Source organism: Tursiops truncatus, chromosome 6, assembly GCF_011762595.2.
Source record: "Tursiops truncatus isolate mTurTru1 chromosome 6, mTurTru1.mat.Y, whole genome shotgun sequence".
Lineage (NCBI taxonomy): Eukaryota > Metazoa > Chordata > Mammalia > Artiodactyla > Delphinidae > Tursiops > Tursiops truncatus.
Window position 1 is genome coordinate 98,233,694 of NC_047039.1, and position 27,811 is coordinate 98,261,504.

A 27,811-nucleotide genomic window follows, 5' to 3' on the forward strand; every position below is an offset into this window, starting at 1 on the left:
ACCTCACCTTTCTGAGCTTCAGTTTTCTCACGTAAGAAGTATGATAGGCAATCTGCTCTGTCCACATGTGTCATGGGAGAAACATCTGCCTATGCCCCTCAGAAACAGACTTCAGAAAGAAAAGAAAAAATAGTTTTACAGTATCAGTCACGCTTAAAGGTGTTGAGGAAATGTACCAGAGGATGTGATGAGTTGATAAGAGGGGGAGGAAATCAGGAAAGGCGGAAGGTGAGCTAGACTGATGTGAGGTCCAGAAGGGCCTACAGCTAAACCTTCATTCTGTTTGGATGGACATCCTCTTTGATTGGTCAATGCCACTTCTATGCTCATCATTAAATATTTTTAATATCACCCTAGAGGTGGTAGATTAATATAGTTCTGAAACTTTTGGATCTGGGCCCAGGTTATCAAAGTCCACATAGCCCACATGAGCATCTAAATGTCACATTGCTAACTAGATGTATTTCACTGCAGGTCATTCAGACGAAGGGGGCTACCCTATAGGACACAAGTGATACAACACATCAGCGAGATTATATCTTTCCAAAGGCTGGGATAAATACTCCCACAAGAAGGTGACCATGGCTGCTGCCCCATCCCACATTGCTGGCTGAGCTGTCCACCTCCAACAGACCCACAGAGCAAGAAGAGCTACATTCCTGTCTCTACCCTGGGCATTTCACCAAAGCAATGTATTCACCAAAACATGTGTTAGTTGGAGGAAGTTGGGAGGATGACCATGACTCCAGTCCAGAGATGAGATCTGGGGGAATGCAACAGAATACATCTTCATTAACCATGTGGATTCTAGAACTACAGGGAGAGGAATACAATTGATGGAAAAGAAAACAATGTTTACTGAAAGCCTACTGATCTAGGACCCTTGCTTATTAGACTGTTAAATCCTTACCATAGCTCTTTGAGGATATTTTGGGGTAAAACCCACTTTACAGTTGAAGATATTGAGGTTCAGAGAGATGAGGGATTTGTCCAAACCCATACAGCTAGGAAATGGCAGACGTGGGATTTGGACCCTGTTACTTCTGATGGTAGCACCCTGACAGCTTGTGTTGGGTCACAGCCAAGAATGAGATCAAGTTCCTGCAGAATCACGCACATAAGGATGGCCTTTGCCTAAGATTCCTCCTTAGTGATTGACTTGGCTGCCCGCTATGGTACCAGGATCCTCCCTGTCTGCTGAGAATAGGGATGAAACAGGGGCCAATCTCATTTAATCACCACAACACCACCAGGAAGTGGGTCTTGTTATTATTCCTAATTTAGAGATGAGGAAAGTGAGCTTAATGAGCTAATGTGCCCAAGGTCAGACAACTGGTTAGTGGCAAGTTAGAACGCAAACTCTAGAGCCTCGCATCTTAGACATCAGGCCACTCTATCTCCAAATTGCTGGATAATGTGAACCACCTGGGAATACAGTGGAAATTCACTTTCCCAGGCCCCTTAACTGGGAAAAAAAAAAAAAAAAAAAAAGATTGGTGGGTCTTGGCATAGCCCTAGATGATTCTTATGATCAGGTAGGTAGGAAAGGCTTCACTAGGCCCCTGGCCATGGCAGTTGAGTAAAAAGAGTGCTGTATTCTAGGTCAGAAGCCCTCAGTCTTTGTCTGAGCTCTGCCCTCACTTTAATATACAGAAGAGACAACAGAAGTCAGAAGGGGGGAATGGCCAAGAGTGGTAGAAGTGGTAGAACAGGAATGAAGAGTTTCTGATTCCAGGACCTAAGGTACACTGGACATGTTGGGTTTGACTCCTGTGGATGGTGTTAGGAAACCTTGGAAAAATGGACACACAGAAAGGAGACTCTTCACAGTCAGCCCAGGAGTCAGGACCCCAGGGAAAACTGCCCCCTGACTCCTGTGATCCAGCCTCCAACTTCTGTCGCTCAGTCCACTTCAAAGATCTCGCCACTGATCCCCCAGAGAAGGTAGCATGCAGCTGTGCCTCTAGGTGGTTAGTTGAAGATTTTGCCAAGAGCTGGAATATTACTACATAGAGAGGCTGGGAATGTCCTTGAAAATCAAAAGCTAATGCTACTTTTGATTGATAATTTCTCCACTACCTGCCTCCTTTGCTTTCTTTTTCACAATAAGATCGTGGTATACTACAAAACACTCAGGCCTAAGAGTTTAGAAAAACAGCTTCCCTGCCTGGCTCTGCTGTTAATTATGGAACCTTGGCTTTGGTGTTACCATCTGTACAGTGTGGGAGTTGGATGCTATTTCCCTAAGCCTTCCAAGTGGATACAGAGAAGACCAATAGACTGGGGGTTGGAGGCCTGCCTTATTTATTTACTAGTTATATGGGATTTTAGGTAATTCACTTAAAAACTGTGAGCCTTGGACATCTCATCTACAAATGGAGGGGGTTGTACAAACTGTTCTCCAAGGTTCTCCCATCTATAAAGTCTATCGTTCCTTGGGATTGAATGAAGGAAACTGACAAGAAGAGAACAGAAGTCTAATTACAGTTCTCAGAGGTGGTGATACGAAGTAGGAGTATCCCGGGAGCCTGGGAGGCATTACTGTTAAATGGGCTTTGTTGTTAGACCCATGTGCTGTCAGTTTTTAGCTGTATGACTGTCAGGCTAGTTAGCCTAACATCTCTGTGCCTCAGTGTGGTAAACAGTATTGATGTCCCACATATTTCTGGGTCTCTGCTTCTCTGCACATAATAGGATTTCACGACTCAGCTCAACCCTTGGAGGGGCACCATGACCATGAGATTTGATTTGACCAATGCAGTGTGAGCAGAATGTCACCTCTAGGAGGAAGTAATGAGAGTCAAGTTCCTTCCCCACTATGACAGCGTTCACGGAAGCACATGGAAGATGATGCTCTGTCAGCCCAGATCCCCAAATACCAGGGTGAACAGAACCACTGTGATTCTGTCCAGAGCATGTGGTATGAGCAACACACACACTTGCCTGTGAAGCCACCGTGGTTTTGAAGTTGTGTGTCATCAAGACAAAGCTTAATGCAGTCTGGCTGACACACTCATTTCCTTTTTTGTAAAACCCAGTTGTTAAGAGCTACTTTGCAACAGGTCTTGGAAAGACTAAGTGAGAAAACGAAGTATGTAGTATAGGACCCGGCACATAAAAACATACACACATGATTGAAGTGTAGAAAACGGAATGATACAGAAGCAGCGTGTACAATTAACCACGTCCCAGGAAAGCAGCAGAAAAACAGTAGCTTTGGAGCAACTTAACAAGATGTGAGTCAGGACCTTCAGCGGGGGAACAAGTGGGTGCCACAAGTGAAAGCCAGCTTTCCTCAAATCTTTAAAGAGAATCCTTCTGTCTCACCAGGCGTGGGTTGGTGGTGCCTCATCCTGAATCCCACGTCTTACCCAAGACCGTCCTCTTGTGCTCTACAACACGCACATCTGATAAGCAGACCAGACTGGCAAGCACCTTTCTAGTAAAATTTTCATGAGCACCTTACATTCTTTGTAGGTCATTTGTGAAGGCCTAGGAGTAAATGTCTGTGGCTGGTAGAACAGTCTTCTTTTTGATGAGGCTTTTGCAAAATCCACCATTGTATTCGCTCAGCCGCCGTTCCCAAGCAGCTTCTCAGCGCAATTTCTGAGACTCCAGGCTCAATAATAGTTCTTGACTTATGTTTAAATCTCTACAATCTATAAGCGAAGTTGACCTTTCCTTCTTATAAAAATGAGGTAGGATGGATAAGGATGGGAGAGGGAGGGAAGTAAAATACAAATGAACAAACAAAACAGCAAATACCACCAACCTCTGATGAGTTTACCTCACTCCAACAGTCTGTGCCAATCCCCCCTTGATCAAGAGTTAAGGGAAGGGAATTCTGACGGTGATCCTGCATGGGTCATTAAGACCAACACAGTTCACAGGAAGGGATCAGAAACAGCAAAGCCTGACATCATTTACTGCGTTCGGGGGCAATTCAGAAGTGAGATCTTTGACTTTCCACATTTGCACAGAACTTGGCATTTTACCAAAGGCTTTTACGTGCATTCATAATCCATCTGAACACAACTCCTAATCCAGAGCTCTCCCCGGGCACCACCCAGTCTCTTAAAACAACCCTTCCTCCCTCCTGGGAATAAATTATATTGTGACTTCAGTGTAAACTCTGTGTCCTTCTTTCTCTATCACTTTAGGTCCCTCCTTCAAGCCTTTCATCTTTCTTTTTTTTTTTCTCAGTACATATATACATATATGTATATATACATGTATCTATTCTTTTTCACATTCTTTTCCCATTTATGTTATCACAGAATATTGGGCAGAGTTCCCTGTGCTATACAGTAGGTCCTTGTTGATTATCTATTTTATATATAGTAGTGTGTATATATCAATCCCAAACTCCCAATTTATCCCTCTCCCCCTGCCTTTCCCCTTTGTTAACCATAAATTTGTTTTCTAAGTCTGTGAGTCTGTTTCTGTTCTGTAAATAAGTTCATTTTACATATATACAATGGACTATTACTCAGCCATTAAAAAGAATGAAGTAATGCCATTGGCAGCACCGTGGATGGATGGAGATTATCACACTAAGTGAAGTAAGCCAGACAGAGAAAGACAAATATCATACGGTATTGCTTATATATGGAATCTAAAAAATGATACAAGTGAACTTATTTACAGAACAAGGCTTTCATCTTTCACTCCTTCCCGACTCCCCTACCTTTCACCATCTACCTCCTTATCTCTTTAACCCTTGTCACTACTCTGTATCTCTTTAACCCTTTCTGTGCCTGGCGATCCCTCCTTCTGTACTCTGACTCTCAACATTTCCTCCATCCTTGTCTCTCCGCATGTCTCAGCTTTGTCCCTCCGCTTCTCCTTATCACTCTCACCCTGCCGCTGTCCTTCTCTGTGTCTCTTAGTGTGCTCCATACTTCATCTTCCCACACAGTGGGTAAGTCCTGGACTTGTCAGGGTCCTAAACGCCTCCACACGTTCCTCTCTCAGAGACAGGCTGCAGCCTACGTGCGGCAACCCGAGGAGATAGCCAGGAATGGGGTCAAGTTCCTGCAGAATCATGTACGTGCAAGTGGGCTTTGCCTAAGATGCCCCCTTCGTTATGAATTTGGCATCCCCAAGACACCTGAGTCCTCACTCTCTGCTGACAGCAGGGATGAAGCAGGTGGCTCGTCTTAGCACTCACTAGTATGGGGGTATGGAGAAGTTACATACATCCCCTGTAACAGAACCGGAAACCAAGAGAACACTGGTTTGGGAGTCACAAACTCAAACTTTCAGTCTCAGCGGGGCCCCAAATCATGGTGAGCACTGGGCAAGTAATATCCTTTCCTGGGCCTCAGTTTCTCCAGCTATACGATAAGAGGTTAGGTCTGAATTTTGTTAATCTTTAAGAGTTTGTCCAGCTCAGAGATTTGAAACGTGAGGCTTTTTTTTTTTTTTTTTTTTTGCGGTACGCAGGCCTCTCACTGTTGTGGCGTCTCCCGTTGCGGAGCACAGGCTCCGGACGCACAGGCTCAGTGGCCATGGCTCACGGGCCCAGCCGCTCCACGGCATGTGGGATCTTCCCGGACCGGGGCATGAACCCGTGTCCCCTGCATCGGCAGGCGGACTCTCAACCACTGCGCCACCAGGGAAGCCCACGTGAGGCTTTTTGAAGCAGAAATCCAGGTTGCTCTTTCAGAGGTTCAAGAGAAGACATGAGAGGCAGACCTGTCTTCTATCGGCAGTTGCTAGGTGTGGGGATCCAGGTAGGGGCAGGGGGGAGTACAAAGCAGAGTTGTGACTGTCGCACAGCAGATTCTTTAGCTGGGAGAGAGTTTGAAATCCCAGGCCAGGCAGTTGTCAGGAAATGCGGCATATGGGGCTGGTGGGGTGCCTGCTAGCTACTCTGGAGGACTGGACCGGAAATTACTTGCAGGAGGAGAGCAAGGAAGGAGAAGGAGGCGGGAAGTGACAACAGCCTTTGATGCCGAGAACCTTACAGGCCTGCCTTCTGAAACCTGAAGGACAAAGGAGCCACAGCCTTCCCTTTATCTGGGGCTCAGGAAAGGAGACTTGAAAGAGATAAATTTAGATTCGTCAGAAGCCATTCGCCTTCCCACAGAGGGAAGTCAATTGCCTTAGCGTGTGTCTCCAAGAGGTGACATGGTCTGGGGACAGAAATAATTGCAAAGAAAGTTTAACTGAAGCCAAGGATGAGCGAGCCGAAGTGAAATGGGCTACTCTAATATAATGGCAGTCTGGGGAGTTTCCTACATCTGGAGGCTGCTGTCAAAAGATAACAGTGTGGTCTCTTCACTATACTGCTTTTCCTGAGCAAATCAGGGAAGACCGGCCCTAGCTATTCAGAGACAGCGCAAGATGGAAGGGCTGGGAACAATAAATAGAGTGTTTGAGGCAGAAGGAGGACTCCTGATGGGGCTTAAATTCTGTCTGAGCTTGCAGAGTTCCAGGTCAGCCTTTGAGGAGGCAGGCTCTCCTTACCAACCAGTCTGTTGGTAGGGGGAAGGCAAGCATGCTGGACAACCAGGAGATCTGAGTTTATAGGCTAGCTCTGCAATGACTTGCCTTGTGACCTTAGCCAAGTCCCTTCCCCACAGGCAAATGAGATCCTGGGATTCCATGAAGTCCCTTCAGGATCTAGCATCTTACTACCCAATTTGTATCCTTCTTTTGGACCAGGCTAATCTTCACACTTGAGAATGGGAACTAGTGCATTTGATCATTTATCACATGCCAGTCACTCTGATAGTTTCTATGAGAAATCAAACTACATAAAACAAGCAATGTTGCCATATTACAGTTACTAGTATATGATTAAACACTCCTTTTTAAAGATGAGGCAGTAGGACTATGCTTGTCACGGATGGGGCCAGGATTTGGAGCTGGGTCTATCTGGAGATTTTTTTTCCTGTCCCTCCCACTCCCCTCGCTTATCAATATATCTGGGCTTCTGCACGCTCCTTCCTGGACAGGAAGATGCCTTTATAGCTCTTATCTCTCCCAAGAGGCACTGTTCTTTGCCATCACTTCAAACTCCAGTTCATAAACCTCATCCTTTATGAAGCACTTTCTTATTCCTTCTAATTTCTTTCAAAAGTCTTCGTATGGGAACTCTGAAAACCACTGGCATCATTTGGAATATTTCTTTGCAAATTAAGTGTTCACATATTTGTTTCCTAACTGAGTGTGTGTGTTCTTGCAAACTTGTAAATTCCTTTCTTGAAGGCCAGGGACAATGAATGCTTTCCTTTGGATTCCATGCAGCATTGTTCTATCCATCATGGTACTCAACACAGGGTTTCATAGACTATTAAAACTATAGAAAATCAGGACTGTAGAATATTAGAATTAAAAGCAGCTCATCCAGATTGCCCTTAAATTGCTCCGAAGTAGCATCGGCCTTGGCTTGAGCATCTGGGAGTTGGACGACTCAACTCTGCCATTAAATTGCTATGTGGCGGCCAGTACTTCTATCATCCTTGAATCCTCCCTCAACCTTACCCTTTGCCTGCAACTGTTCCCTGGCCCTTGTCCATTATACCCTTCAAATATCTCCCCAAATCCCCTTTCTCAATTGTGTCCCCATCATCCTGGTTAAAGCCACTAATATTTTCAATTAGCTTCCACAACAGACACCTAATTGACCCCATTCCACTGTCTTCCTTTCCACCCTCATTGCAATCTACTTCCGCACAGCTACCATGAAGTCAAAAGATACAATGCAATCATGACATATTCCCCTCTTTTAACCATTTAAGAGTTCTCCTCTTTGCTATTAGAATAAAGACTTTGCCTGCAAGACCCCCATAATCTGTCACTGCTTACCCCTCTGGCTTCACATCCCATATTTACTCAGCTTCAACCACACCACATTCTTCCTCTCCTGAAACCAACCAAGTTCTTTTCCTTCTTAGAATATCTGTCTCTGCTTGAAACCTTTTACAATGCTAGCTCCAACTCATCTTCCAGGTATTAGTTAAATAACACTTCCTCTGCAAGGTAGACTGTGAGCCTTACTGTTTTCTAATCCAATAGATGTACTCCCCCTCTGCCACGCACACACTCTACTCCAACTAAATTAGATCCCACTGTTAACTGATTACCTGGAACACTGCATCTTTACTTCATAATTCCTGCCACAAATTAAGTACTTAAGATTACACACACACACACACACACACACACACACACACACACACACTATATCTAAGCACCACAGGGTCTGAAGCATGGTACCTGGGACATAGCAGGTGCTCAAAGAGCAGGTGATAACTACATAGATGAATAGTTTTATGGAATTCACATTTTCATTCTAGTTCTATAAAATGGGAAGTGATAAGGTATGTTGGATTACAAGATAAGAGCAGGGCTTTGGAGTCAGCCAGATATACATCTGAATCCTCACTACCCCCCTCAGTAGATGGTGACTTTGAGAAAGTCAGTTTACCTCTCTGGTGTTGACTTTTCAACTGTAAAATGGAGGCTGTAGTATCTCAAAGGGTTTTCATTGTGAAGCTAAAATGGTACTACCCTGGCTCTTTTACTTCCTATAAGGGGGATTTGGGAAAGTCACTTAACACTGCCACTTCTCATCTGTATAAAGGGTATGGCAAGAGCCTCTGCTTCACGGGGCCATTGTGAGGATGACATTAAATTAAGGAATGGAAAGTGCTCTGAATGCCCACTGCATGTACTAAATTGGTGTTAGTGGTTATTATTATTTTTTAAAATACTTACCAAAGAGTTTGACATATAGAGTATTTCCTGCTAAATAGTAGCCACTCCTACTACAATCACAATTATTATTATTATTTTTACAATTATTATTAGTGAGATGACAGGATGAAGACGAGGATGATTATAACGGTGATGTTTCTTACCGGTTCTGACTTTTGTTGACATGACCTCAAATGGTAGGGAGAACCCTTCTTTGTGATAATATCCTACTGCATTTTTATGCAAAACTGTCTCAAAGTATAGTTTTTTTTTTTTAAGATAATCACTTCTTATACACGGAACAGTTCTTCTCATGCTACCATCTTATGGCTTTCAGTTTTTGAGGCATGAATAAATCCCACCTAAGGCCTTTCTTCTTCAGATAGAACAGCCCCAGTTTCTTCAACTCTCCCAAGAAGACATTCAGAAGTACACTGCATGTCTAATCTTCATAAAATTTGGCCAACCCAGTCCCTCTGTTTATTCTTATGTGAGAGTAGTCTCAGTCTTTTAATTTCACATGTACCTCTGTATTTATTAACAGGGAAAGAGGTCTTTGACATACCGATGAGCAAAAAAAGCAATTCCTAAACAGCTTTACTGAGAGTTGGCATGTTTATGTGTTTGTGTGTGGGGTGTGTGTGTGTGTGTGTGTGTGTGTGTGTGTGTGTACACTGATACACAGATAGAGAGGGAAAGAGAGAGAGAGGTGTTTTGAGAATGTTCAAGAAAATGTTAATTCTGGCTATTTCTGGGTGATGGAAAATTTATTTTCTCGTTCATTAAATGTCTTTATTTTTGAACTGCCTGAATAGCCTACATAAGATACTTATTTTTAATAGAGGGAAAGATTAATCACATTAGAAATTCCATTAACTGTACTTACAGGATGATTTAAGATTGAATTGCAAATATGTGGATAGAGTTAGAAAATGGGAGGGTGGGATAAATAAAGGATAGGTGAGTGGAAAAAGAACTTCAGGGAATGGACTTTGCTGACTGCTGCTACTTCATGCATAGGCATTAGTGATTTGGGGGAGATGCTGACCAGTGTAATAGACCTCTATTCCATGGTGCCCATGGCTTCCTCCCCCTGCCCAGATTTTGGGTCAGTGACTTGGCGAGTGAAGTGCAGGTGTCTGTCCCATACCTGAAGGTCATCTGGAAGACTTGGCCTTGGTTCACATGCTGCGTCCGGTTGTTGTAACCATGTAGCATCTCTCCAAAGAGGGTGTTGTTGAACTTGGAATCAGGTTTGAGGCACTTGGGGCCCTCGCAGACATCTGAGAGCATTAGGCAGGATTTTCCATCAGGAGCCAGCTTGAACTCCTCCACACAACTGCATGATAAAACAGGGCCAAGAGTTAGCTCGCATGCTGAATGCCCCCATCGGGGGTGACCTAAAATCAAGGCCTCCTTTGCCTGCAAAACAGGTCAGAATTTAGGAATGCATACAGCTATTCTGGCTGGAAGCTATCTAGGGCACAGGTGTCTAGAGAGAAGCACATTAATCCTGCAAATTGGTAAATTCAAGGAAAGTCATCTGTGACATTTTGGAGGAGTTGAGGGGGACGTCAGAGAGCACTTCCATACACAAAGCAAATTTAAAAACTGTTTTCCATGAACACACAAACCTTCAAAAGCAATTCACAGGGAATTATCAACTAGCGTCTCAAACCAGAACCTATTTCCAGTGTATCTGCTGGCCAAGGTCGAAGACTGTAGCAAAAACAAGGTTTTTATTGCCCTTGTAGCTCAGAGGTGATCCTTCCAGGACCATGGACAGCGCATGGGGGGGGGGGGAAGGGGGCAGGGGGGCAGCAGCCACAGCTTCTGTTCAATTAGCAATGTTAGCAGCCTCTGTTGGTCTCTAACTACCTAATCCTGACAGCAGAAGGGCCCTTGACACGCCTTTGAAACTGGGATGGGCTCCACGATGGCCCAAACAGGCATGTGAATGGGGTGTGGAAAAAATATTTGCAATTTGGGATGTTTACAGTGGGAAAGAAATCTCTTAGAGAGGCATGGGGGGAAAAGAGAAAGCAGAGGTCCTAGCCTATGAGAAAATCAATTCAGAAACTGAAATTCTGTGAATGTCTATCTGTTCATGGTCCTTCGCTAGGCACTGAGGGTAGGGTGCACATAAGAAATAAGACACACAAGAGAACAGGCTGTACGATTGAAGATAGCTGTAAAATGTCATCTTTGTTCCTTGTGACATATGTGAACCAGGCAAGTCATTTTACATCTTTGGTCTCCAGTTTCCTCATCTGTAAAAGGGGGTAGACACTACTATCCTACATTAATCCACCAGGCTGCTATGAGGTTCCATGATACACTGACTGCGTAAACAGTTAGAAATTGAAGTGTACTTAACAAAATAAATATAGAGAGGTTGTAATGGTGGCAATGGTGGTATTTACTTATTGATCATATGCTACTGACTAGGCACTTTGTATGTTTATTTTCTAACCACGAAAAAGGTAGTATCATCATTCCTGCTTTACAGAGAGCAACAGGAAGAGCCAAGAAATAAAGCATGTCACACCACGAGTAAGTGGCAAAGCTGGCGTTCAGTATCAGGTCTGTCCAGGAACAAAGGTAACTTTTCCCTCACTTGTCTTTTCCAAATACAGTTGTTCTTATTTGCATCACATGACCCTGGTTACACTATGCTAATTGGAGTCAGTAGGAAGTAGTCAGTCTCCTATCGGCCTTTCTCCCATGGGATGAAGTGAAGCTCTATTGAATCTGACTGCAAAAAGGCTCATGTGGGAGAAAGGAGGGGCTCTGTGACATGGTTTGGGAAGAAAGTGTACCCAGTCTGCAGGAACCACTAGCTGATGCTAGAGACACAGAACCCAACTGAAGGCAGGAAGTAGGCAGGCAGAGCTGAAAACATGACCCAAGATCACTCCTATTGAAAACTCAGGAACACCTTACGTCTGAAGCAAGCTGTCACTCTGTCCTTGTTTTCCTCTAACTCCCAGTGTATTGCACAGATGCACCGACTGTCTTTCCAATGTTTACATGCTCCTGCCCAAAGTACAGTGGAAAGTTCTTGGAAGGAGGGCTATCTTGGTACCTTGGTCAAGTCTATCCTGTCTTCTTTTTGCATCTATTAAATACATGCAACTCTCCCTTCATAAAGTTGCAGTACAACTCTCCCTTCATAAAGTTGCAGTACAGATAAAGTTGTGAGTTATATAAATGTGCAAAGTATATGGTAAGTTCTCAATAAAGTATAGTTCCATCCATTTATTCCAAAAGGTTCCTAGCAAATACGAGAAAGGATATACTGGGTAGAGCTCACCCTCTTCTCTCTCTCCCTCACCCCACCCGCCTCTCTCACACATACACATACATACACACACACACACACACACACACACACACACACACGTGTACACCTATGAATGAATACATTGTTGTTGTAAAAGATTAGATATTATTAAAGTCTATAGAGTAAAACATAGAAGTTCTTCATTTCTCACTCCACTCCACACATATCCTTACTTCCTGTTCCAACGGTCATCATTGTTAATAATTATGTATTCCTGTAGGGTTTTTTTACTGCATTTAGAGATCTACTATATATATATTACACTTTTTATAATATAAAATATATTATTTTAATTTTTATATCATATATATTTTAAAATTATAATTTTTCATAATAAACTCATAAACAGAATTACCCTATACATTGTTGTGAGATATGCATTTGTACCTAACTTCTTGGAGATCTTTTCAAATCAGTATACATACACATCAATCTTTTTAATGACTGTTTGGCATTGCGCAGTATGAATGTACCATAATGATTTTACCTAATCTTTATTGATGGGCATTTTGGTTGTTTATAGATGTTTGTTATTACAAATGGTGCCACAGTGAAGAATTTTGTACATATATCACTATGCATGTGTGTGTTTCTATAAAACAGATTTTTTTTTTACCATCTTTAGTGGAGCATAATTGCTTTACAATGGTGTATTAGTTTCTGCTTTATAACAAAGTGAATCAGCTATACATATACATACATCCCCATATCTCCTCCCTCTTGCGTCTCCCTCCCACCCTCCCTATTCCAGCTCTCTAGGTGGTCACAAAGCACCAAACTGATCTCCCTGTGCTATGTGGCTGCTTCCCACTAGCTATCTATTTTACATTTCGTAGTGTATATATGTCCATGCCACTCTCTCACTTTGTCCCAGCTTACCCTTCCCCCTCCCTGTGTCCTCAAGTCCATTCTCTATGTCTGTGTCTTTATTCCTGTCCTGTCCCTAGGTTCTTCAGAACCTTTTTTTTTTGATTCCATATGTATGTGTTAGTATATAGTATTTATTTTTCTCTTTCTGACTTACTTCACTCTGTATGACAGTCTCTAGGTCCATCCACCTCACTACAAATAACTCAATTTAGTTTCTTTTTATGGCTGAGTAATATTCCATTGTATATATGTGCCACACTTTCTTTATCCATTCATCTGTCGATGGTCACTTAGGTTGCTTCCATGTCCTGGCTATTGTAAATAGACCTGCAATGAACATTGTGGTACATGACTCTTTTTGAATTATGGTTTTCTCAGGATGTATGCCCAGTAGTGGAATTGCTGGGTTGTATGGTAGTTCTACTTTTAGTTTTTTGAGGAACCTCCATACTGTTCTCCATAGTGGCTGTATCAATTTACATTCCCACCAACAGTGCAGGAGGATTCCCTTTTCTCCACACCCTCTCCAGCATTTATTGTTTGTAGATTTTTTGATGATGGCCATTCTGACTGGTGTGAGGTGATACCTCACTGCAGTTTTGATTTGCATTTCTCTAATGATTAGTGATGTTGAGCATCCTTTCATATGTTTGTTGGCAATCTGTATATCTTCTTTGGAGAAATGTCTATTTAGGTCTCTGCCCATTTTTGGATCGGGTTGTTTGTTTTTTGATATTGAGCTCCATGAGCTGCTTGTAAATTTTGGAGATTAATCCTTTGTCAGTTGCTTCATTGGCAAATATTTTCTCCCATTCTGAGGGTTGTCTTTTCATTTTGTCTATGTTTTCCTTTGCTGTGCAAAAGCTTTGAAGTTTCCTTAGGTCCCATTTGTTTATTTTTGTTTTTATTTCCAGTTCTCTAGGAGGTGGGTCTAAAAGGGTCTTTCTGTGATTTATGTCATAGAGTGTTCTGCCTATGCTTTCCTCTGAGAGTTTGATAGTGTCTGGCCTTACATTTAGGTCTTTAATCCATTTTGAGTTTATTTTTTATAAAACAGATTCTTAAAAGAGGGATTGCTAGATCAATGTTTTATGAATTTTTAAATTTTGATAGATCTACTAAATGGCTATCTGTAGAGGTACTGCCAGTTTACAATCCTCTCACTGATGAATGACAGAACTCATTTCTCCACATCTGTCACGTTCATTATTGCCAATCTGGGATGTCAAAAATTCATCATTTTTGTTTGGTTTTGCATTTCCCTGATTACTGGTGAGGTTCATCTTTTCATGCCATGGTCATTTGTATTTCTCATTATCCATCCATGTTTTGTCCATCCATGTTTTGTCTTTTTCCTTATTGGTTTGTATATGTTTTGCATATTTTCTCAGTAATTATCTTTCACCTTCCAAAATTTCTTCCAGTCTGTACTTGCATTTTAATATTGCTTTTGATGTCTTATAACCTCTTTATCCTGGTCCTTTATTGCTTTTGAATTTTGTGTGATGCTTAGGAAGCCACAAAGATGCTAAAAAAACCCAATCTTTCTTTATATTCTTGTAGTATTTATATAGTTTTTTCATCTTTGGCTATTTAATCTGTGTGGCATTTATTTTTGTGCGTGGTGGGAGTGGTTATTTTAACTTAATTATTTTTAAAATGGGTAGATGAGCATCTGAAGGAGCCATCCCTTCCCTAAGTAGTGTGAAATGCCTTTTTGTCATGTATTAAATCCTTATATGTACCACATATACACAGTTGGAAATTTTATTTAATTATCTGTATATTCCTGCAATAATTCAGCACTATTTTCATTAATAGAGTTTTATGGCATGTTTTGCATGTAGCAAGGTAAGTCTTCTCCCTGTCAAGAACACTAACTTCCTATTTCAAAATTTCCTCACTGTTCTTACTCATTTTTCCCTTCAGATAAGGTTTAGAGTTGTTTTGTCAAATTTCATGTAAAACTTTAGTGGAATTTTGGGTTGTCTAAATTGAATTTGTAGACTAAACGGGGCAAAGTTGTTAATTTTTTTTTCCTGTAAGACATACGCACTGAGAGTCAACTCTGTGCTGAGCACTGTTGACAACTGTGGCAGAGATGATGTCTTACGTTCACCACACTGGATCCTCTTTGTGGACACCCTGTAGACTACGCATCTAAGCTGCCCTTGCAGTTGGGTTTAAGGGACCATGTGAAGGGATTCTGAGAGATGGAATCTGTGTTGCTGTGATATAAGTCATTGCAGATCCAGCCCTTACAAACATGTTGCATGACTCTCAAGCCCTCTCTTCCCTTGCTATGGCAAGCTTGGAGATCATGTGTTCCAGATCAATACTGCAGGATGGAAGAATGCTGCCTCAATTACAATGGACCTTGTGTGAACCAGAAATCAACTTTTGTGTACAATCTCCTGGTTTGGGAGGCTTCACTTGTTACAGCAACATAGCCTATCTTATCCTGGCTGATTGATACAGCATCTTTACAGTTCGGAGTCTTCTAATTCAGAAACATAGTTTGCATCTCCATTTAGCAAGTGTTCTTTTAAAACCTTCACTGAAGTTTTAGACTTTAGGTCATAAAAATATTGCACATATCTTCTGGGGGTTTATTCATAGGTATTTATGCAATGCACTATGGTAGAGGTTACAAGCAGGTGTTTTGGATCCAGACCACAATAGTCCAAATCCAGATTCCACCATTTTTTGCTGTGTGACCCTGGACAAAATGCTTAACCTCTCTATACTTCCTTTGCTTATCTATGAAGAAGTTCCCACCGCACAGAGCCACTGTGAGGATTAAATGAGTTGTGTCTGAAATACAGCGTGCACAAGGATGTAGTAGAGTGACAGCTTCTATTATTACAGTATTTTGCACTTGAGGAATATGATCAGTTTTCATGTTTGTTTTCCCTTATGTTTTCTAGTTAGTTATTGCTGATATTGAGGAAAGTTATTCTTGATTTTTGAAAGTTGATTTTTCATCCTACCACAGAAGGAGCCCATCAGTTCTAATACATCAACCAGATGAATGAGTATATATTTGGACAGTTTGGGTATTCAGGTTATGCTAGGATTATGGAATAAATTAGAAAACTGTCCTTTATTTTCTTTCTCTGGATCAGTTTACATAAGATAGAGGTTATCCGTTCCTTGATGATTTGGTAAGACCTGCATATAAAATCACCTGGGCTTGATGTCTTCTTTTTAATTGTAGACATTTAGCTCTCTTATCACTTTATTATATTTGGCTATTTAGATTTTCTACAGCATCATGACTCAAACTTGGTAATTTATATTTTCTAAGAAAATAATGCATGTTATCAAGACTTTTAAATTTATTGGCATAAATTTGCACACAGTCTTCTCATTAAATTTGTTTTATCTTCTGCGCTTGTACGGTTATGTCCCTAGCTCATTACTAATGTGTTTGTGTTCTCTCTCTCTCCCTCGAAGAAGCTTTTGCATTTTATTGGCAAGGCTCCTTTTTTTTTCTATTTCATTTATTTCAGCTTTTACTTGTATTAATTCCTTCCTGCTGCTTTCTCTGAGTTTGTTTTATAACTCTTTTTCTGGCTTCTGGAGTTGAATGCTTCATTTGTTTATTTTCGGTCTTTCTTTCTTCTTCGTAAATGTCATGGAGCTTCTGACTACTGCTTTGCCTCTATTCCATGAGTTTGATATGCAGCTTTCCAGCTCCTGCTCATTGCTAAAGAGGTGATCATTTAAGTTTGATTTTATTTACCCAAGTGTTATTTAGAAGGTTGCTTTTTGTAATTCCCAAATATATAGATTCATATGCTAGATAGATTGCTGTTAATAGCTAATATTAACACAGTCTAGTCTGAGAATGTAGCCTGTATAATTTCTACTTTGGTGAATTTATTGACATTCCAGGCCCCCTTACCTAAAGGAGGCACAAAATGTCAAGTTCAGATTCTGGATCTACTTAAAGCTGTGATCAAACAGAGGCTGTACCACTTCCCAGCTGTGTGACCCTGATCAAGTCTGTTAACTACCCTAGGCCTCAGTGTCATTATCGATGAAATGGGGATAATAATAATCCTTATCATAGGGTTGATGTGAGAATTAGAGATAACTTACATAAAGGATAAAATAGGATCTATGATGTAGTGGCCAATTAATGCATCAGCTACTGTGATGATGATGATTAATGTTACTGTGATTATGCTAGTATTACCTATGATTGTGCTTAATCTATTAGCCAATTTACACTTCCCAGAGAATGTACATTTACTTCCAGTGGTTCTCAGATCTTAGTTGCTGGCCTCTTTCTAGATCCAGATTTCTTAAAGCCAACAGAGTTACCCTTTTCTGATTTTTTTTTTTTTTTTTGCGGTACGCGGGCCTCTCACTGTTGTGGCCTCTCCTGTTGAGGAGCACAGGCTCCAGACGCGCAGGCTCAGTGGCCATGGCTTACGGGCCCAGCCGCTCCGCGGCATGTGGGATCTTCCCGGACCGGGGCACGAACCCGCATCCCCCGCATCGGCCGGCGGACTCTCAACCACTGCGCCACCAGGGAAGCCCTAAGTTAAGAATTTTGAGATGGGAAAATTATTCTGGATTACCTGGGTGGACTCAATGTAATCAAAAGGGTCCTTATAGGAGCATATGAGGTAGAGAAGAGTGACAGGATCAGAGAAGGAGATATAACTTGGAAGCAGAGGAAAGAGACAGACAGACAAGCAGACACAGAGACTATGTCTCCGGCCTTGAAGTTCTGCCGATGCCTAGATTTTAGAACTTCTGCCCTCCAGAACCATAAAATAGTAAATATGTATTGTTTTAAGGTACTAAGTTTGTGGTAATGCATTGCGGAAGCACTAGGAAACTAATATACAACCTTCACAAGGAGTTGTTGCTCCCATTTTCAGATGAGAAAACTGAAGTTTAGAGAAGTGAAGTGACTTGCCCATGGAGATATACCTTGGCAATGGTGGTGCTAGGAATTAAACCTGGAGTTCCTATTTCAAGAAGTGTGTATATGAACGTGTGTGTGTGTGTGTGTGTGTACGACTTTAGCCATATTACAACTGCAGATGCATGGGGATGAGAAAAGACTGTGGCTCAGCACGAGAGGAAGGAAGGGAGATAAAAGGCTGGGTTCGCTTAGTAAGACCCTTAGAGATGTAGGGGGAGAGAGAAGGAGAGAGCAAGAGAGAGAGAGAGAGAGAGAGAGAGAGAGAGAGAGAGAGAGAGAGAGTGAGAGAGAGAAAGAACTCATAAATGCAAATGAACCTTTGAGTTTTAAAACGTGAGCAACTCTTTCCTTCAAGCCACCTCAGGGCACAGGATGATTTATGCAAAGGTCTATTTAGTTGTTGGTTTCTATTTTTTTTTTTTAATCTTATTTTTGTACCATGCGACATAATTATACAGCTCCTTTAGAACATTCTGTCGTCTGGGAGATTTTCTTACAGAAATTCTAAAGAGTGTAGGCTCACAGGAAACCAGCCAAGAGCTGCATGAAACTATATTTATACATATGCCAAAATGAAAAACATAAAATAAAATAAGTACAGAGATACAAACCGGGCATTTTAGCTGAAGGCTGTGAATGTGTTACCCTGAACACACCCATCACATTACAGAGAATACTAGAATTGGATGGGGATTCAGAGCCCGTACCACAAAATCTTATACATTTTTAGCCAAGAGCATGTTTTATTTAATCCTTACAGCAATGCCATGAGATGTGTACTTTCATTCTGACATTGCCACCAAGGACCCTGAGGCTTGGCATTTTAAATCCCTTGACCAAGATCACACGAGCGCTTTGGAAAAGCCAGGACCTGGACTTGGATCTTCTTCCTCCAAATCTAGGGCTCCTTCCACTTTAGCACAAATGACTGCTTCCAATCTGCTTGTTCTTCAAAAAACAGAAACTGGGGCCTAAGAGAAATGGCACTTATACACATTCTCAAGGCAGGGTATTTAGTTATTTATTCACGTAGTTACCTGCGCATTCATTCATTCATTCCTCAATGGCTATGGAATCAATACAATTATGTAATGAAATGCATAGACTAGAAACTTTTTTTTTAAATGGGGAAGGGAATCAAATCCCAGAAAAAAAAAAAAAAAAGAGAATAGAGCAAAGTTAAGGGTAAGAAGAGCTCAAGAAACTGCATACCACATGGACTTGGACTAAGGTTAGGGATGAATCTTAGCATCCTACCACCAAGGCAAGAGAGAAGCAGGCGTTTTCTCAGCTTTGCTGTTCCTGACACCTGTAAGAAATCCCACTCTGGGGTCAATCAGGACCAGGGCCCTCTGTGACCTAGCAGTTAAGGCCTTCAGCCACATGGACCCCACTAATGTTTCTCATGAAGGTTCTCAGGACTGTCCCAACATTAACCAGCGTGAAGATTAGTAAAACTCTTGTCAGAGTGGCCTCTGTCTGCAGGTTTCACTCAAGGGAAAAATTTAGAGTTTCTAGAAAAGCCATTTTGAAGGTAACATACTCAAGAGTATTATTCAGAAAAGAAGGAAGGAGAGGAAAAGGAAGGGAAGGGAAGGGAATGCCATGGAGAACCTTGGGCTAAATTATATAAAATATTTTATCTACTCTAAGACCCTCAACACCTATAAGAAACACTAGCATTTCACCTAACACTAAGAAAGAAAAAACAATTTTTAATTAAACTCTGTCAAACCATCAATAGTAAAATACATCCTAATTTCAAAAATGTTAAAATGTGGAAAAATCTGGGCACTTTAGAACCAACAAAATATGATATGTTTGACCACTGCAGAACTTCGAGCTTTTATTATCCTCAGGTGCCCTGTGAACCTTCAAGAGACAGTTCTAGAGGGCAGACCTTCCATGTGGGCTTGACCACTGGAACTTCCCTTTTTCTGTCTTTGAGCATCTCATGGAACTAATGTTTCACAGGACCCACATAGGAAAACACCTGTCTGAATGAATGGCTGGACTTTGTGTGCTTCCATCAGTTGTCTGTGAGTATGTCTCGCACCTGAGCTCTTGCAAATGTTTCAAACAGCTGAGAGCGCAAGGTTGTACTTTTGTGACAAGAAGCTGGCAAGCGCACGTTCTACGTCCACTCTGAGCGGTAAAGCCCCATCTTTCCATTAGCAGTCGGAGAGGTCAGAGGTCAGGCCTAGCCTAAAATTTGAAACTACAACAAAACAAGTGCGTGAGTGAATATCCCCCATACCTCTGCAACTAGTTACTGACAGTGAAAGTTAAAGTCTCTGTCTGCATTCTCTAGGTCAGTGTTTTCCATTATTAGAGCCAATTTCAGCTTTGGCAATGAAAATAAGAGGCCTCCAGTTAACAATGGCTATTAAACACATAAATAAATAAAATGTATTTATCTCCTCTCCCTCCTAAAATCACATAAAAATGACATTAAACAGATAGCCTAGCAAGGACTGTTGAGGCTGGATGTGCTCTTTGAGTCCGTATTTTTACATACATTTTCACTTCACTTTAAAGTAAATTATATTTAAGTATATTCAAGTATATTCAAGTATATTTAAGTATATATATATATATATATCAAGTATATTTAAGTATAATATATATTAAGTATATTCAATAGATTCAATAGATTAGAATAGAGTAGCCTGGGACATCTCTTATCCCAATTTCACCTCCTCACTGGCTGTGAGACCCTTCTGGGCCTCAGTTTTCTCCTCTAAATGATGTGAGAAAGACTGAAACCTCAAAACTGTTGATGGCATTGTTCATTACTTCTTATATAGGTATATACAGGAAACATCTCTCTTAGCAAATTATGTCAGGAAAAGGAGTACATCCTCTGGAAAACAAAACAAAGCAAAGCAAAAACCCCAAAACTGCAAACTTCCTTTTCTCAAGCAAGGACAATTCTATAATCCACCATGTTTTTTTCTGCTTTCTTTGGTTGCCAAGACAAACAGTGCTAAACTTATCTCACATTGAGTAATTCTCCCATTTCAGGCTCCTGAAACCATTTTCTCCCTTTCCCTTTCTCTCCTTACAAATGGCTCTTATCCGTCCTGTCATATCTTTATATTATCCATTTTTTATAGGTTGGATCCATGTGGATAATATTAACTTCTCTTGGAAGAATGCGCGGTATATGCTGTAAACACTTGTACAAATGAAACAAACTTGGTTGCTAGGTAACCTGTGTGGGTCTTGGAGAGAAGAAATGCTTCCTCACCCATAAGATTCATTCTAAATGTTTCATCTTAGTATACAATGACCTTTTCAACCTATCTCAAATCCACCTGCTTCTCTTATCCTACTGTTACCTGTAGTCTATCAACATCAATCAGGACCAAGTGAGGCTCAAACACCTGTCCTCAGAGTCCACTTTGCCCCTGGTGGGCAAGGACTTGTACTCAATGCTTCTTTGCATTCTTATCACCCCACAAAAGACCAGGCACAGAGTTGGGGCAGCAAATCTTAGGTGGATGAATTCTTTAATTCGACAGTTATGGCTTTGAAAAAGTCCTTGGGCAAGCAGTGACAACGGGGACACACAGGTGATTAAGACCTAGTCTCTGCTCATGAGGAGTCTGCAGTGTGACAGGGACCAGACAGGAAAGCAGGTAAGTCAACACAGCAGTGAGGCTGCGACAGTGAGAAGCTTGGGGCAGGGGGCTGTGTGACTCCAGAGAAAGGATGCTTTACTCAGTTTTGAGGAACTTGACCTGACTAGGGCTGACAACCAGAACAGCCAGCCAGCGGTCCAGTCTGCAAGATGTGTCAAGATTTCACTGGGATAAATTAGAATTGGAGACAAAATGTCAATGGCCCTTCCCTGGTAAGAAGGCCCTATGGGTAGAAAAGAAAAAACAAAAAAAACCAAACTAATATAAGACAAGAAAAACAGTCTTTCCTATAAATATTAAGATTTGGTAAATATTAAGCCAACATTTAAATGGTATCCATTTTAAAGGGCAAGGCATTATATACCCAGCTCCACGGTAACTACACATCTCACTTTTGGACTTCTCTTGAGACTCAGAGAAGACTGGCTGAAGAAGGTTAAGATCTATACCAAGACTTGAAGATGAAACAGAGCATTCAAGCTAAACGGCCACGGACAAATGGGGGGTAGTGGGGGGAAGAGAGGAGGAGAAGCAGAGGAAACAATGCTGAACACTCCAGAAGCTGAAGCCAAGATGCCTAATTCAGGAATAGGGACGTAACTGGAAATACAGCTGAAAAGGCCAGACTGTGAACAACTTCCTTAGCCGTGTCAATTGAGGAACTTAATTTCACAATTATTAATTGAGCACCTACTACGTGTCAGGCACTGTTCTAATGTGCTGGAGACAGAACAGGAAACAGGACATACAATTCAGTCATTGGAGGATTAAATGAGATGGCTTTATACCTATCAGACTAAGTATAGCTACCATTTAGTGAGTGCTTACACGTGCTGGACTCTATGCACATGTGATTTCAATTAACCCTCACAATGCTGCTGCAATCACATCTGCTTCTACATGAAACAAGAGTCTCAGAGATGTCTAGTGATTTGCTCAAAACCACATGGCCGGGAGTGGCCAGAGGCCAGGAGTGATATCAGATCTGTTTTGACTAATACTGGAGCCCCGTGGACTGGGTTTCAATCTCGACGCCCCTGTTTATTTAGCTGTGTGACCTTGAGCAAGTCACTGAGCCCCTCTGTGCCTGGTTTTCTTGACAGTAAATCGAGATCATAATAATACTAGTACCTCCCTTGTAGAGTTGGTATGAGAATTCAATGGGCTAATGTCATCAAAGTACTTAGCACAGTCATGGCATGTAGGAAGTGCTTAATAAGTGTTAGCTGCTATTATTAACCTGCCTGCAAATAGGTTTATTAAACCTGTGCTACCCAGGAAACTCTCAGAAAAGGCACAGAGCTCTGAGCAAGTCGACAAAGTCCCCTGGAGGAGGGTTTGTTTTCCTTGTTTAATTCAGTAGCCTGCCACTTCTCTAGACCAACTTTCACACAAGTACCTGCTAATGGTCTTGTTTACAGTGCTTCTAACAAGTGTGGCTAACTTCTCATTTGCATCCTTAATAGACAATTTTCAAAGCATGTTGACACTGCAGCTGGTTTAAGGAGACCTGGGTTTTAGTCTCGTTTTTTTGTCCTGTTTATCAGCATTTGGACGAGCTTCAACAGCTCACAGCACCCTCTCCCAATTCAGTCTAACTTAAAACTTTAAGAGACCTTTCTGGGTAGGAAAGGTTAGTTTGTCCGTGTCTCACAGACCCGGAAACTAAGAGGTTGAGCACCTCAGGTCACTGAGCAAGTGGAGGGCTGTTGTCATTACTATCACTCACTTTAGCTATTTTACTTAACAAATACACACTAGTGCTAACTCTGTGCAGGGCACTGTTCCAAAGGACTTTAGAAATAGTAATGTAAACTGTGATGTAATTAATGTAATGCATTTAATCCTCATAGCAACTCTATAGAGAGATGCTATTATCATCTTTTCTACAGATGAGAAAACTGAGGCATAGAGATGTTAAGTACCACGCATAATTTACTCAACACTGCCCTGCAGTCACTTAAACTGAGCAGAGACCCTTAAAGTTCATGTCTGCATACAATACTTTATGTCTTATTTATCTGACTGATACATATCTACGGCCTCCGGCAAGTTGCTTTAACAACGGCTCAAGGGCGCCTGCAGCACCCAGTGTAACTGGGGCTGGGGTAGGGAGACCCTGACATTAGCCGCAGAAGGAAAACCAGACCCCATGGACTAGAACCATGCAGGTAAAGGTAATTTTCTGTTAAACTGAGATTAAACCCATACACATTCCCCCACCTCCTCTTTCGTAATACGCAGGACTGAAAAGTTTGTTTACACTTTATTCTGCTTTTCTATCTTAGTAAAGCACTGAGCACCCTTCAATGACCAACCATCTTGCACAAGCAAAGAATTATTTTTCTGAGTCACAGAATGTCAAAAAATGAGCAAATTTTCTAATATGAAGACATCATCAGAAAGGGAATGAAGAGAAGAAAAAAGGCTGCCATTTTCTTGAGTGACTGCTGAGGACCAAATGCTATGCTAGAAGCTCTCCATGGCAGAGGTAACTCCCACTGCAGACTTTTTCAACAAGGAGGACAAGATAAATTGGAACAACTATTAGGCGTCGTTGTCCGAAGATCTCATTTCACAAGTCGTCAAACTGCAGCCCAGAGAGGGACAGTGACTTGTCCCAGGTCACCCAGCAAGTTGGTCCTAACGTGACCCCCTCTTTCAGTCTCATACTAAGTTTAAAACTCAGCTGATTTCTTAGCATGAGCGAGAACTTTGAGCTTTGCCTGCATTGTTTCTTTTCCACCTCAGCTCCCCCAATTAATTATCATTATTGACAGGGGCATTAGGACAAAGAGGGGATAACCTCGGAACTTGGCACTGCTTAATCCCTGCAGAAAGAAAGTTGAAAGCCCAGGCTAAGCCCGTGTTCTTAAGCATCACACCTCCTGGTTTCTCAGGGACACCTTCACGGTGCCTGCTTTTGTCTCCAAAATACACTGACCGTGGTTACAGGGTGATGCAGAAGGGGCAAGAGACTTTTGCAGAAAAAAATCCTGACCCTAGGATGTAGCCTGAGCAAGGATTCCACTTGTCATAACCACTAATCAATTATTTATTTTTCTTCTTCCATTCTTCTTTTCAACCCCCAACCAAAGGTTATATTGTTGCCTTTTTCCTCTTGGGCTGAAAAAGGAGAGGAAGAAAGGCCATTTCATTGAAGGTCAGTCCCAGCTGGGCCAGGCTGTGGTTCCTGATCTTTTTCCTGCATCCCTCCCACAGCTGTGAAGGGAGAGGCCGGGCCTCGGGGACAGAGACTCACCCGCAGAACATGAAGATGGTGCTGGAGGTGGCATCGTAGGGCAAAGGCAGTGTTTGCTGCAGGCACAGCTGCTCGCAGCCGCCGTTGAAGCCATCGGAGCAGTCGATGCCTTTGGAGTGGTCATAGCAGCCGGAGCCGTCCTTCATGGGCCTCAGCTCCTCAGGGCACTGCTCAGAGAGACAGCAACAGGGTGGTTACAGCTGAAGAAGTGGAGGGTCTCATCATGCCCTCTCCTCCCACCTTCTGAAAAGGGGCAGGTGTCGGGACTGTAGAGACAGGTTCAAAGTCTCATTTGACCCCCTAATAGCTGTGTGGCCTTGGATAAATTCCTTTACCTCTCTGAACCTCAGTGTGCCCACCTGTAAAATGGAGCTTTTGTCGATATCTTGTAAAATTATGAGAATGAAGGGAGACAGTGTGTGCAAAGTACTTAGAACTCTGTGGCTCATACGGCAACCATACAGAAAAAGTGAGCTGCTATGAATACTAATATTGCTGGGATCATCATCATTATTGTGTTTATTATTATTGTCCAATAGGGTCACCATGGGAGGCAGCCAGATATATTTTAAAGAGCTTTTACCAATATGAGTTTAAGTTCCAGATCTTCTCCTTCTCCCTGTGTGATCTGGGGCAAGTTACTCACCCTCTCTGAGATTCAACTTCCTTATCTGTTAAACGAGCCTAGCACCTGCATCTGTGGATTTGTTGTCAAGCTTAAGCTGGACCACAGGGGCTGCATAACTTACTTTAGAATTTGGCATGAAATTTGGTACTCATCAAATGTGAGTTCTCTTCCTTCCTGTCTTGAATGTGTCACCTCTTCTCCATCCTAGTACCTGAAGTCCTAAATGAGACTCCTGCATCTTCACAAAGGCCTCCTACACAGTCTGCTGGCCTGCAGTCTGGCCTGCTGTATACCATCCTCCTAATGGTCTCCAGAGTGATATTTCTAAGTAGCATCACTCCCCAGCTTAAATAAATAAATGAATTCTAAACAACAACAAAGCGAATCTTCCTAAAGCTGACAGCCAAGGTCTTCTGCAGATGATATCAAACCCTCTGCCAGGCCATGTGAACTTTCCTCCAGGTAACCAAACGGGTTGCCCTCTGGTCCCTTAAAAGCTCAACAATTCCAACCTTGAGTGACCTCAGTCGAATGCTCTTCTGGTGTGCCCAGCTAAGGGTGTACCTGCTAAGTGCTCCGTAAATGGAGGCTCTTATACCCTCAGTAGAACCACCTAGTTATTTAATTTAGTTTCCCATCATTTGATGAGGCTGAGCTCATCTCCAGTCCAGCAGATGGAGAAGAAGTTCCAATTCTCCCGCGTTTGGGAGAGAAAATGAGGTACTAGGTTTTAATTTCAGTCACCCTGCTGGCATTTCCTGTCCACCAAGATTAACACCCAGAGCCCGGCCCTCCTCATCTATCACTGGACATCGCTGATTAAAACGCCCTCCCAACGTTCCTCTCCTCCCAACCAGCTCCCTCGTCCCCTCCCCAAGCCGTCATCCTGAACAACATCAGGATGATGAACAACCAAAAAAGGTCATCTCTCTTAGAAATTAAATTTTGCCTAAGAAGAATTCATAATTACAGATGCACGAGAGAGTTCTTCAAGACATTTGAGACTGGCGCCAGGAAGGGTGACAGAGACAGTTGGTTATAAATGGCCTTTGTCAAGCTGCAGAAAGGTTATAAAACTGGCTACATTTTGTGCTTAAAAAGAAAAATCAATTTTCTATGGGAGTGAAGTGCTGTACATATTAATACAAGCTTAGAGGAGGCCCCTGCTTGTCTCAGAACATTCACTGTCAGACAGAAAGGCACCTAGTCATGGGGTCATTGGGAGCTGTGTGCTGGTACCTGGGGCCGGGTCATCTGTCTGCAGAGATGTAGGGGTGAGTGCTGGAAGGAAGGGCTGACCTTCTCACCAGGTAACAGGAGACATCTGGGGCGGGGTATTACTCACAGTTCTTTCCACCCCCCACTGATTCCCTACCACTTTTATTCTTTAAAACAATATGTTCTATATTCCAGGCATAATCTAAACACTGTATCTAATTTAACGTAGTTAATCCTTATGGCAAACCTATGGGGTGGTGTGGCAGGGCTAATAATGGCTCCCAAAGATGCGTCCCCATCTTAACCCTCGGAACCTGTGAATGTTACCTTCTATGGTAACGTTATTTTGCAGATGTAATTATATTAGAGCTCTTGAGATGAGGAGACTAATGGGGATTATCTATCTAGGTAGCTCTAAATGCTGTCACAAATGTCCTTATAAAAAAGAGGCACAGAGAAATTACACACATGCAAAGGACCACGTGGGGATAGAGCGCAGATTGGAGCGATGTGGCCACAAGTCACCAAGTGCTGCAGCCACCAGAAGCTGGAGAGACAAGGATGCTTTCTCCCCTGGAGCACTTTGAGGGAGGAAGACCCTGTTGACAATCTTGATTTCAGATTTCTGGCCTCCAGAAACTTGAGAAAATACATTTCTATTTTCTTAAACCACCCAGTTTGCTAAGCCACTCCTAAATTTCTAATCCTTAAAAATGGTGTGAGGGTCTTCCCTGGTGGTGCAGTGGTTGAGAGTCCGCCTGCCGATGCAGGGGACACGGGTTCGTGCTCCGGTCCAGGAAGATCCCACATGCCGCGGAGCGGCTGGGCCCGTGAACCATGGCTGCTGAGCCTGCACGTCCGGAGCCTGTGCTCCGCAACGGGAGAGGCCACAACAGTGAGAGGCCCGCGTACCGCAAAAAAAAAAAAAAAAAAAATGGTGTGAGATAATAAACGCTTTTTGTTTTAAGATGCCCAATTTGGGGATAATCTGTTACACAGCAAAAGATAACTAATACAGTGAGATAAATGTAACAAGTGCTTCACACAGTGTTTGGCAAATGGTAGCTGTCGTTCTGGGTATGATTAAGAAGCTTAGGATCTAGTTTGAGAAATGAGAAATACATATATCTGTCAGACAGAGCACTAGTTACAAAGCAAACATGAAGAAGCACAGTGTAACTTGAATGGGAAAATGGAA

General features: G+C 42.2%; 1 protein-coding gene across 1 annotated transcript in view; it reads right to left on the reverse strand.

Annotated features, from left to right (window-relative positions):
* Nucleotides 1-27,811, reverse strand: part of ASTN2 (astrotactin 2) — a 986,509-nt gene that overhangs the window by 375,446 nt on the left and 583,252 nt on the right. The window contains exons 12-13 of the mRNA XM_033858475.2: nucleotides 24,768-24,934; nucleotides 9,857-10,045 (exon numbers count right to left, since the gene is read on the reverse strand). Coding sequence (XP_033714366.2) covers nucleotides 9,857-10,045; nucleotides 24,768-24,934 — 356 coding nt within the window. The remainder of the gene's footprint in view (nucleotides 1-9,856; nucleotides 10,046-24,767; nucleotides 24,935-27,811) is intronic.